Source organism: Vicugna pacos, chromosome 32 (assembly GCF_048564905.1).
Source record: "Vicugna pacos chromosome 32, VicPac4, whole genome shotgun sequence".
In the NCBI taxonomy this organism is placed as follows: Eukaryota; Metazoa; Chordata; class Mammalia; order Artiodactyla; family Camelidae; genus Vicugna; species Vicugna pacos.
The window spans coordinates 14,504,394-14,517,685 of record NC_133018.1 but is presented as its reverse complement, the minus strand read 5'-3'; the positions used below and the strand labels follow the sequence as shown (position 1 = coordinate 14,517,685).

Genomic DNA, 13,292 nt, shown 5'->3' with positions numbered 1-13,292 from the left:
CCTTATGACAGACAAAGAGTATTGCTCCTTGCTCTGGTCATCATTGTGATGTTCTTATGACTAATACCTGCATGAACTTTAATACAGTGCTTTCAGGACAGAGTCTGCCAATGGTTCAAACACAAACTCTGGGATTTTCAGTTAGATTGTTGCCAAATCATCAGGCAGTGAAGATATGTGATAAATATATAAAACATACATTCACATAGCATTGTATTACACATGTTGGTGACAAGAGCATCATGTTAATTGCATTCATTTGATTTAAACATAGCACTTTTGAACATCTCTTCATGTAACATTTTATTATAGGCTTTATACATAAGCAGTGTGCTCCATTAATATGACTGAAGTGTGTGGGAGTCTTTTTTTTACAATAAAAATATTTTTGTTGGCCACAAAATAGTCCAGGTTTCTTTCATCTTTTTCTGCATGTGTGTATTTCAACTCTTTGTTTCTTTGTTTTAAGAAAACTTAGGATTGTCTTGCCTAAATTTGTGAAGCTTAAAAATGTCAGCTGCCTTTATAATTGTTCTTTGGCTAAGTCACAAATTCTTGATGTAAATTTTCCTTTTCTCATAACTTTGTAAGCATTATTCTATTGTTTTTCTGGCTCTGAATGTTCCTGAAGAGGTAGGCCTGAAGCTGACTAGTTTTTCTACCCAAAAGGAAGTTTTTTCTTCTTGTGAGTAATAGACCACAAGAATATGGGGACAGAAGCAATAGGGCAGTGGACTCTTACTTTTTCTCTTTCGTTGTATAGCCATCACATGTTGTAGGCATGAAGTACAGACAAAACAAAACCCCAGAAACACAGCATAATCTCTTTATTACTTTGAAGTAGGCAAGGATTAAAAATAAGAACAAAAACAAGCGGGTTACAAAAGGAACTGCCGTAAAGGGAAAAATTTATAAATTGGCACTGTAAATTAAGGAGGAAAAAAACCTCAAAGAAAGATACTACAAGCATTCAAAGATGAAATTTTAGGGCAGTAGACAACAAAAGGATATAAAAAGCAAGTAGGAAGAGGTAAAGAAAGAAATAGAGGAGAAAAAGTAAAACATGGACTCAAATCATGTCATAAGCAACAAACTAATATATTAAACCAACCTATATAGGGAGTTTCCAATGGTAGATAATCTTAGGGAAATAAAATTAAATGCAGAAGGAAAAGTTCTAAAGATGATTATGGAGAAATGACACATGTGGAAGGCAGAGGAGATATAATGTATTCCTGAAGAAGAAAGCAAGACACATGTGGAGCAGAAAATATTTAAGGATATACCTGAAGAAAACTTTTGTGGAAATAAACGTTTGGATCTTTATTTGATTTGATTTACTCTTTATTTGATTTGGTGGGGCAAATCAAGAGAGCCTACTATTTAGTTAATAATATGTACTGATTGTCTACTCTGTGCCGAAGCACTGAAAAGCATACAGCAGTACAAAGAAAAAGATAGTTCCTGCCATCATGGAACTTACATTCTAATGAAGGAGTAAGAAAACAAACAATATTTGATATAATGTCAGGTGGTGGTAAATTTTTGCAGAAAAATAAAGCAAGGGCAGGGAGAAAGAGCTACAGGAGCTGCTGTTTCAGGTAAGGAGTTAGGGAAGGCCTTTCTAGAGATGTGAAGCTGATCTTCAGTCATCAACAAATTCTATCCTTATGAAGTTCCTAAACAATAAGGATAAAGAAAGATCCATACAGACAAGTTGAAAAAAAAAATTATTTTGTGGTAGAAAAACCAGTTGGCTTCAGATCTGCCTCTTCAGGAACACTCAGAACCAGAAAACAACAGAACAATTTTTACAAAGTTCTAAGGAAAAGAAAATGTTAAACCAAGGACTTGTGACCCAGTTAAGGTGCTGTTAAATTATAAAGGCAGCTGACATTTTTAAGCCTCGCAAATTTAGGCAATTTTCTTTTCTTAAAAGCTTTTTCTTAATTATTCAGTAACAAAATCCAGCCAATCTATCAGTGAAACAAAAACCAAGAAAGGGAGAGGGAGGGGACAAGGAAGAAAGAATGATTTGGTCCTGGAGAAACTGGTAGAGGGACTGGTGGTGAACACTGAATTTAAATTTGTCCCCCCAGTTTATTTGTTTGCTTGCTTGTTTTTCATGTGAAGGGACTACCTTCTTCATTTTTAATAGACAGTACTAATTTCAGAAGGTAAAAATACAATGAAATTTGAGTATGAAACGTAAAGCTTCCCATTCCAGGCCCTTCCCTAGAGTTAGCAATCACTGTCACCAGTTTTGTACATGTCCTTCTAGAGACAGCTTTTATGCGTACTGAAGTAAATATTCTTTTTTTATTTGTGCACCAATGGTAGCAAACTTTAAACCCTCTTCTGCCTTGAATTTTTTTTTTAACTTTATAGGGTGTTTTCAGTATTGTTCCATATTACTTCATGCAGAGCTATCTCGTCCTTCCTAGTGACTCCATTATATTCTGAGATGGACTGTAATTTTTGGTGTTCGCAGTTTTTTGCTAGTGCAAACTGTGCTGGAATGAATATCCTTACACATGTGTCATTTTGTACCTGTATACAGATATCCAAAGCATAAATTCCCAGAAGTAGAATTGCTAATCAAAGGGAATGTGGATTTTTTTTCAGGGTATAATAATTCTTTATTAGGTCTGTTAACTTTGTTAAACTTCTGCTGTTTAACCATTGGTTGGACGCAGATTAATACAAAGGATTATGTCAAAATAATTAAGGGTCATTCCACCGAAGAGATAAAACAAATTCTCAATTTGAATTTAGTTAATAATATAACTTCAAATTATAAAAAACAAAAATGGACATAACTAAAAGGAGGCATAAATTAATCTGTAATCACAGTGGGAAATTTACTATACCTCTTAACAACTGATAGACAAAGAAGAAGGTAGTTTCACTAGATACAGAAGATCCAAGTAACACAACTAAAATGCTTGATCTAGTTGACATACACAGAATATTCCATTTAAAGGCAACAGAATACACATTCTTTTCAAGGGCACATGGAACATTTACCAAAATTGACTATATATTAGGCCATTAAAGACCCCTCAACAAATTTCGAGGTATTGGAGTCACTTAGAGTGTGTTCTCTGATCATAGTGGAATTGAGCAATAAATAGATCGTGAAAAGATAGAATATCTCCAAATATTTTGAAAATATTTAGGTGTAACCTAAATACCCAAATTAGGTGTAACCTTGTGAGGTTTTGGACTTACTCTTTTTTTTTTTTTTTTGAACTTTTTTTATTGAGTTGTAGTTGGACTTATTCTAAATAATGTTGTCTTTGTTTATTGTAGTTTAAAAACATGGAATGTGGATTTTAAATTTAAATAAATATTGCCAGATTTCCTCCAAAGAGGTTGCACCAGCTTATAGTCCCATTAACAAATGTTCTCATGTACCAAAACTTTCTGAACTTTTAGTCAGATCGGTGAAAAACTTCTCTCACTGTCATTTTAATTTTTATTTCTCATTATGAGTTAGACTGCATATCTTTCATATGTTGACAAGCCATTTCTATTTCCTTTTCTGTGAACTCTCCATGATTTTTGCCCATTTGTTGGGTTGTTGGGTTTTTTTCTTACTAATTTGTGGTAGACCTTGCAAATATTTTTTTCTAATTTCTCTTTTGACATTCTTTATTCTGGGCTTCTGGGGGACAGAATGCAGAAATTTGTTACAAGAAATTCAGCTATTTTTTTCCACCAGCTGGCTATCTAGTTGTTCTCAAGTATTTTAGAGGAATCCGTGTTTTTCTCACATTTTCTTTCTGATATTAAAATGTCACCTTCACATAAAATTAATTTAAATAGAGATCTAAAGTAAAAGCACTGCTGCAATTAAAAAGTAGAATGTAAATTTTATAAACATTGACAATGTGAAAATAATAATGTAACTAGAAAAAGGTAAGGGTAGGAAAGAAATGTGAATGTACTAATTTTCCTATTTTTCAAAATAGATAGTCAATAATAGTTCTTACATTGAGAGATATATATACACACACATATTTTTTTTTAAGTAACTCTAATCTCTTAAAGCTTTTCATAATCTTTTTATCCCCCTTAACTTTAGAGGACCTTTAGGAACTGGTAACTCTTAGTGAAAAAATTATAACTAAGCAATTATTTTACTTCAGTCTCTTCTAATTCTATTAAATTCAAATATACCTTAATTTAATAGATTATTCTTTAAATTAGCATTGTATAATAAGTTTCTCATGTAAAATTTCTAGATATCCATCATTGTGAGAGGGAGTGGAGAATTACTAAAATGACATTTCATAACTTAACAATATTTATTTCTGAGTGTTGGAATTTGAGGTGATTGTCTTTTACTTTCTTTTTATGGATTTCTCTGTATTATTTCAATGTTCAAAGTAAACGTATTTCCAAGGACAATAAAAGCATTCTTTTAAAATGATCAGAGAACTTTCCAATTGTATGAGTTTGGAGAACAGTAAAGAGACAGAATTGCAGACAAAGAGAACATTCAGAGCAAAGATGTGCAGGTGTGAAACTTATTGCATGAGGCAAGAATGATCTAGAATGTACTATGCATTGGGTGGGAAGGAGGAGTAGGGGTGACTAGATTGGAGTCTAGAAATTCAAGCAGGAATATAAAGAGCCTGTAAAGGGCCAGGCTTTAAAATGGTGGCAGTGAAATATTTTTAAGATGATGAGTGTATCAGCTTTAAAACACTTAAACAGGTAAGGGTTTAATTACCTCATGCAATGAGAGGTCCAGGACATTGGGAAAGGAGGTGTTAGAAGCAGTCCAGAGCTGTAAGCAGCTCAACAGCTCCTCCTATCTTCCTGCTTTACCATCCATAGCATGTGGATTTTATCTTCTTGGTCACAAAATGGCTCCTGCTTCTCCAAGACTCAAGTCTCTATCCCAGGCAGGAGAAAGGAGGCAGGGCAAAGGGCAAAATGGCTACTCGTCCTGTGCCTTACTTCTTATTCTAGAAAACAAAGCCTTCCTCAGGGGCTTCTGCCTTTATCTCATTGGCCAGAACCTGATCACATTGTTATCTGTAACTGCAGAGAAGGCTGGAGTCCAGCTCTTTTACTTTCTAGTGCTCACAGTAACGGAAGTCAAGGAAAAGAGGTTGGAATGGAGGATAAAGGGGACACAGTATCTGTCACAGTGCATGACACGATCAGACCTATGTTTTAGGAAGAGAATTGTGGTAGGCCACCAGAAAACATACTCCAAAGTAAGGAAACCTGGGTTGCAGCCCCAGCTCTTCCACTGTTCAGCTGTGTAAATCACTTAACCTCTCTGGGACTAAATTCCTCACCTTGGAAATAAAAGAGTTTCTAAGACCTATTCCTGCTCTAAAAATTCAGTATCTTAGGTTATAGCTTGAGATTTACTGAACACTGATTTACTCTTTTGTATAATTGCAAGCACTCAAGTAGCAAAATAATTTACTTTCTCCCTTTTGTTTTTCTCTTAAAATATGCAGGATACAGTTACTTCCAGGAGTGGGGTTTCATTTTCAGAAAGGACTCTTTGCAGAGGAAGAGATATTGTTACAAAAAACAGTTCCCCGAACAGCAAAGTCAGGGTGAAGAACCACAAGACGTGTAGCTTTTTTTTTCTCACAGTGATCCTGCTCCTCTTTTATATCTTTTTAACCTATAAAGAAATTAAATCCATTCCATCATCTAAGGCCTACCACATTATATCTCACTCTCCTAGCATCTTCAAATTATGATTTCACCTAAGTGAATTTTCTACGTAACTGAACCTTTTCCTTTAAAAAACAAAACTTCTTCCTCCTACTTTTTATCATTTTCGGTGGCAGTCTTGTCAAAATATATGCTGTGCTTTTCTGCCTTCTTAAAGAAAGCATAATGAACATAATTTCACTTCCTGGTGGCTCAGAAACAGTAGCATTTCATGATCTCTTGGAGTATTAAAGGACTGTATGAAGGGCATTTGCCCCTTTGCAAAGTAGCCCACAAACCTTAGTTCATTTTTATTGCGTTGGTCAGTTGGTGTGTTAGTCATGGAATTTCCCTCTTTCTCTACCATCAGGCAGTCAGAGAACTTTCAAAGAACTCTTCCTTCTAGGCCAAATAACCCTCTAACAGTTCTCAACCCTTTATTCTCCTACTTTTATTCCCCCTTTTCTAAACTGCTGTAAGCTGAGAAACCAGGAAATCAGAGTATGTGTTAAAGATCGCTGATGATATTGAAGGTGAAGCCTGTTTTTCCAAGAAAAGCATATGGACTTTGGGGTAGTTATTTTCAACTCCTCAGAGGCCCTGATCCCTTAGTTCTGGTTCTATAGAACTAAGAGGAAGCTGCCAGAATTCCGACCTCTGGGTAAATGGAACAGCAGCCATATTTTCAAAGGTGACATATTTTCAAAGGTGACAACAGAAACAGAAGACAAAACATACACAAGTCTGTTTTCAAAAGGGTAGAGTAGGGTGAGGAAGAGGATCAGGGCAGATTATAACAAAAATAGTCTATACTCTGCATTACTTTTGCTTATTATTTAGTTTGAGGTTGAAAGTCACAAGCCTCTCAGCTACTATTTAAAGTCTCAGTCATTGTTATTACTTGTCAGGTAAAGTAAACCTCAAGAATGTTGAAGTAAATTCTAGGACGAAGTTCACAAAATGGGGCTTAAGGAAGAAGAGAAAAGCATAGTTCTCCCTTTATAACAATTATACAAGATGAGAGGCTACATGAAATGGAAATCAGATCTCATTTGTGCAAAATCCACAGGACTATTTCATGTGTATTTACTTTTATATCTAATCTTACACCTAAAAATATGTTTCCTCCTTATCAGTTTCTGTTTTCTCTCCTCCCTTAATCAGCATGACTTTGTTCGACGAGACCGGCCTATACGTGTCCTCATTGACCTCATACAGAGGACAAAAGATGCTGTTCGTGAGTTGGATAACCTGCAGTACCGGAAAATGAAAAAAATCCTTTTCCAAGAGACACGAAATGGACCCTTGAATGAGTCACAGGAGGATGAAGAAGTAGGTTCAGTTCATTTTAGCTGGTGCTCACGGAGTGCCTACAAAGTAAAAAAGTTCTGGAGTGGGCATCATGAAAAACACTTTTGGAGGTAACAGTGCAATGGATGCTCTCTGCCTTAAGAGACATGCAGACTTGCAGAAGAGACATTCATAAAATAAGTCTTATTATATAAGGCAAAATATGAAAAATGCTATTGAGGTATAACACTATGCAGGGGTCCGTAGTGGGGAGAGAATAAGTCATCTGCTGGTGGGGATTAGTGAAGAGGTGGGTAGTTTTTGATGGACAGGCATAGGGCGTTTTAGACTCAGGAAAATGTTGTGCTTTAGGAAGATCATCACAGCAACAGAGTGTAAGATAGATTTGAATGGGTGACATTCTGGATAACAGTCCATGCAAGAGGTAATAAGGGCAATGTCTGTGAGAATGGGGGGAAAGGAACAGTTGAGAAACACCATAGAGGTACATTTGTAATACGGTGCTTCTCATTGAAAGTGACAGTGACAGATGAGGAGGAGTTTATGGTGACTCTGTGATTAGACTACGTCAGTACCAAGAACAGAGAAAAAGAACCAAGGAGAAAGAGTAAGTTTAGGATAATTTCAGTTTGGTGCCTATTGAGTTTGAGGTCCTGGCATCCGATGCTACTGACACAGTACACAGAGTTTTCAAAGGAAAGATGACTTTCTGCTTTCTCATTCAAATAACTTAAGAAGGATTGGTTGAAGGCAAGGATAATGACAGCTGGGACACGTGAATGGAGATGTTGAGCATTTGGTTGTGAAAGACAAATTCAGAACAAAGGAAAGGGTAGCTGGTTTGGGGGTGAAAAGTGTTAAAATGATAATGAGTCGAGGAGTTGAATGTAGAATGAGTAGAAGGCCCATCATGCCGTATAAGAAAAGGGAGGCCTAGGAAATAAAGGTGTCACAGATGTTAAGAGAGGACACTGCTTCAAGGAGGGAGCATCCAGTACCATCAGATGCCACAGAACGGTCAAGTTAGGCAAACACCAAAATCAGCGTTCACTGGGTGTTATGCGTAGGGCCTTCTTGGTGACCTCAGTAAAAGCAGTTTTACAGGAATAGTAGGATGATTACTGTGGGTTGTGGAACAAATGGGAAGTGAGACAGTAGAGACAGCAAAATTTGGTTATTTGAAGATTCATAAATTTAGCCAAGAAGGAAGAGTGACAAAGAGTTGTATGTAGAAAGATACATAAATATGGGGAAGACCTCTTCATAGTTATATGCAGAGGTGGAAGGAGCCAGGACAGAGGCACTGAAGACAGAGGAAAGAGATGTAGTTAAAGAGTGGATCTCACTATAACTCAATTTAAAAATGTTAAAAAAAAAAAAAGAGTGGATCTCAGGGAGTGCACAGGATAGGAGCATGAGTCTTAGTGCAGGGATTAGCTTCAACAAAAGAAAGGACTCCTCTTCCTCGAAAACTATTTTTAAAAAAAGAGGGTAAGAATGAAAAATGAATTTTAGTTTAGCTTTTTAATATTAAAGAAAATAAAACAAAATTATTTTTTATCAGTAATTATAAAAGTGAAATTCAGAGAGCTGAATTGAAATTTAAAAGCTCTTGATTGCATATATACAAGTGATTCCCTTTAATTGGGAAAATAAGTCTATTAAAAATATAATGTATTATCTACCATTTTAAATTACCCAAATTACCTTTGTCAGTGATTCCTTATATTGCCATAGCTAAGTCACAATTCATTAAAGTTATGTATGTACGGTATGGTTCTTTGAAAATAGGGTTTATTTAGAGCTAAGTTGCTTTAATTATATTATTTAATCTTGTATCAAAAGATATCCCACTGTGATGGGTAAATTATATGTTCTGATTATTTTACCACTTCTCAAATAGTAGTCTTTGGACCAGCAGTGATGAATACCAGTATTATTTAACAGATATATTTAATAAGATTACAGAGGTAAGCATGATGGAATTGCTTGAGGGAGGCAGAATTTAATTACCTGCACCGGACAGTAGAATTAATATCCCTACTTAGATATGAAGTTACTCAATAATGACTTGCAAAGGAGCATATTGCTTGTCACAACTCAGAAAACTCTTTTCACCCTCTTAGTTTTAAGATACCACTGCTGTGTTTGCAGATATCCTGGAGGTCACCTGTTCAGTAGCCTGCCATCTTTCTCTAGCACCTTGATGTTCCTGAAGATCTCTTAGAAACCTGGCCTGGTTCCGCTTACTGAATAGCAATACGACCATAAGATAGTTGCTTATGACAGGGGAAAGCCCTGGGATAGCAGTATTTGGAACCTTACGACCCATGTCCAGAGGAGCCACTGGGGAAGGCATGGAAGTGAACTAGAGATGTCTGAAAATGGTGGGGGGAGTAGTGGAGCCCCTACATTAAAAGTTTATCCTTGCAGATTTGGCAGAAAAGCAACTTTGCACTGCAAAATTGGGTGTGCTTAATGACTTAATCAATAGATTGGCACTTTATCTCCAGTCATTTTTTTTTTAACCCGAATGCCCCATTTTTATAGGACAGTGAACATGGAACCAGCCTGCACAGGGAAATGGACAGCCTGGGCAGCAACCATTCCATCCCGAGCATGTCTGTGAGCACAGGCAGCCAGAGCAGCAGTGTGAACAGCATGCAGGAGGTGATGGACGAGAGCAGCTCTGAACTTGTCATGATGCATGATGACGAAAGCACAGTAAATTCCAGCTCCTCTGTTATGCACAGGAAGGTAGGTGTCCTGGTCCCCTTCACAGCTCTAGGCTTTCCAGTCATAATAAAGACAGCTCAGGTCACTCAGCATCCAGATATTTTATTTCCCTTTTACGTAGGGGACTCAACCTAGCACTTGATAGTTCTCTTACAGTAATAAGATGATGAAGGACTGCCCAAGCTGTATCTGTGCCTATTTCTTCATCTTCCTGTCTTGTTACTCTGATGTCTATCAATAAACAAAAATAAATAAATCCATAAATCTCCAAGTTGAAGAAACTTGTAAGTTCCTCTCTAAACCAATAACCTTAATACTACAGACTTTAAAAGCTTTCTGAGTATAACCCATCGATTGTGACCTTTTAGAAGTATGTTCTTTCAGAAGTATGGTTCTTACTGTATAGTCCCAACCAAAGTACTATTTGTTTTAGAACAGTTTCCACTCTTTTCTCTTGTTTCTTGGATTTATTGTTTCTAATTCTTCTAAGACTAGCTCTCTATCAGCTTAATTATTCTGAATTTTGAGTGAATGATTCTGTTTTTGTTTTGACTTTACTTTTCCAGTTGAAGATCCTCATTTCATACAAGCCTATCATGGTTTATAAGTGGAAATACTTTATAAAAAACTGAAAAATAATTTTAGAGCTTCTTTCAAAGCAATTTCTGTAAGATGAGTATTTCACAGAATTGTCAATAATTCTTTGCAGTAATTCCCAAAAGTGTTTTAAGTAACCTTAGGTAAGCAGTCCATAGTGTGGAATTGTAGAAAAGAATCCGTTATAACTTTTTCCTTTTAGGTATATGTGAGTTATGTATGTACTTATTTTAATAAATATCAGTGATTACATTCCAGTTCCAGTAGGAGAGCAAGTTTAAGAATTTTTTTCATGTAGACTTCTATTGGTTGTACATTTTTATTGAGAGGAAAAGAAAATTGAACAGGTAAGGATGAAGGACGGGAGAAAATATGTTGGTGCTCAGTCATGAATAGTGGAGGGATATACATTTATTTTTCCATACTGATTAACTTATTCATGTATTCAAACTTTCATGGAGACCTTTATTATCTGCCAGGAACTATGGTAGGCCCTTTGGATACAGACAAATAAAACAGACATCATACCTTCATGGAGCATATTATCTGTAGGAGAAATTAAGCAAATAATCACACAAGTAACTATATCATATAATTATAAAACTTGCTCTGGGTAAGAGGAGGACTTAATGTAGCCAAGAATAGGGGCAAGTCTCCCCAGTGAAGTGACAGTTAAGCTAAAGCTTCACAGACCAATAAATGTTAGTTAACTTGGGGTGAAAGATGGGGGTGAGTCAGGAAGCAACATGTGCAAAGGCTCTGAGACAAAAGGAACTTTGCTCAAGGAAGAGGGAAAAGATCAGAGAGGTTAGATCTTGGTGAACTATGTGGAAAGTGAATCGAAACTAGAGAGACAGCAAGGACCCAAATTATCAGTAAGTCATAAAAGCATTTTGAGGAGTGGAGTGATATCAGACAGATGCAAAGATCTGCTAAGAGTTCAGCATTGTCACCTGGCCCTCTTTGAACTTGGGCAAGTGAATGTGTATTTGAAAGGCAGGAAAGAAGTTTTCATTGGGCTCTCTTTTTGGAAGGAGCTATCATGGATTCTGATAGATATGGGCTTTTTCCTTTCTGTTACCTCTGGACCTCCATGGGGACAGACAGCAAAAGAGAAGGAATTCTGTTGAATCTCTAGGACCTCTCAAATGAGCACCTGGAATTAGAAGAAAGATACTACTGGCCTAATCCACAAGAAAGAGCACTCTAGTCTTGAACCCATTGGTGGTTTTAATTTTAATCTCTGAATACTAGTATAGAACTTTCTTGTAATAATATGGGTCTTCCAATACTTTTTTTCTCCTTAGTATAATCACTTAAGAAGACTAGATGATAATTTATATTCTGAAATAGAAGGTAATTGTATTTGATATGCAAAAAATATTTGCCAGGAAATTTTAAGTTCTAAAATGTATTTCTAATTTATTATTAAATATGTAGAGGAAATGTGATGGAAAACATTGAAAAGCATTTGCAAATAAAACTTTGAGTTAACTTCAAAATATAAGCAAGCTAATCAAAAAATATCAACAGAGTAAAAAGGCAACCCACAAAATAGGAGTAAATATTTTCAAATCATATATCTTATAAAGGATTAATATCTGGAATATATAGAGAACTTTTAAACTCAACAACCACAAAAAAAAACCTGAATCAAAAATGAGCAAAGGACTTGAATCAACATTTCTCCAAAGAAGGTACACAAATGGCCAATAAGCACACGAAAAGATGCTCAACATTGTTAATCATTAGGGAAATCCAAATCAAAACTACAATGAGATACCACTTCATACATACAAGGATGGCTGTTATCAAAAAACCAGAAGGTGTGGGGTGTGGTATAGCTTAGTTGTAAAGTATGTGCTTGGCGTGTACAAGGTCCTCAGTTCAATCCCCAGTGTCTCTGTTAAGGATGAAAAAAAAACCAGACTATAACAACTGTTGGTGAGGATATGGAGAAATCAGAACCCTAGTATGCTGTTGGTAGGAATGTAAAATGGTGTAGCTACTGTGGAAAATGGTATGGTGATCCCTTAAAAAATTAAAAATAGAATTACTGTAAGATCCAGCAATTCCACTTCTCCATATATGTCCAAAAGAATTGAAAGCAGGATCTCAAAGATATTTTTTTTTACACTCATGTTCATAGCAACCTTATTCACAACAGCCAAGAAGTGAAAGCAATGCAAATGCCCATTGATGGATGGATGAATAAACAAAATGGGGTCTATACATAGAGTAGAATATTATTCAGTCTTTAAAAGGAAGGAAATTCTGAAATATGCTACAATATAGGTGAACCATGGAGACATGCTAAGTGAAATATGCCAGTCACAGAAAGAGAAATACTGTGTGATTCCACTTATACGAGGCCCTTAGTGTAGTCAAAATCATAGACAGAAAGTAGAATGGTGGTTACTAGGGATTGGGGGATGGGATAAATGCAGAGTTGTTATTTAATGCGTCTAGAGCTTCAGTTTTACAAGGAGAAAAGAGTTATGGGAATGGATGGTGGTAATGGTTACACAACACTGTAAGTGTATTAGCACTGAACTGTACACTTAAAAATAATTAGGATGGTAACTTTATGTGTATTTTACCATAATAAAAAAGGAAAAAAAATATAAGCAGGCTAGAAAAATAGAATATATTATATATGAAAACTTAGTGTTAAATAATGGTATCTCTTCATTCAAACCTATTTATGTCCCATACCTGAGCTTAAAAGTATATTATCTTCAAATACAATAGAAATAAATTATTTGGGAGCTTAATATTTGTTGGTTTACTTAAATTCCTAAGTTTCCAACTTGGGAACATAAATGAAATAGAATCTTAAGCTCTCAGTAGAAATCTAGTTCTGTATAGTGGACTATAGGAATGAGGAAACTAAAGTTCTGTCTGCCACTGTTAGTTTTCTTTTAATTTGGACAAGTCACAAATCTCTCTGGTCCTCAGTT

At 35.8% G+C, this 13,292-nt stretch overlaps 1 protein-coding gene across 4 annotated transcripts in view; it reads left to right on the top strand.

Annotated features, from left to right (window-relative positions):
* The window catches only part of TAOK3 (TAO kinase 3), a 146,454-nt gene that overhangs the window by 96,328 nt on the left and 36,834 nt on the right, over positions 1-13,292 (top strand). For all 4 annotated transcript variants that reach the window (XM_072953540.1, XM_006204797.4, XM_031670022.2 and 1 more), the window contains 2 exons: positions 6,853-7,020; positions 9,550-9,756. In XM_072953540.1, the coding sequence (XP_072809641.1) occupies positions 6,853-7,020; positions 9,550-9,756 (375 nt within the window). The remainder of the gene's footprint in view (positions 1-6,852; positions 7,021-9,549; positions 9,757-13,292) is intronic.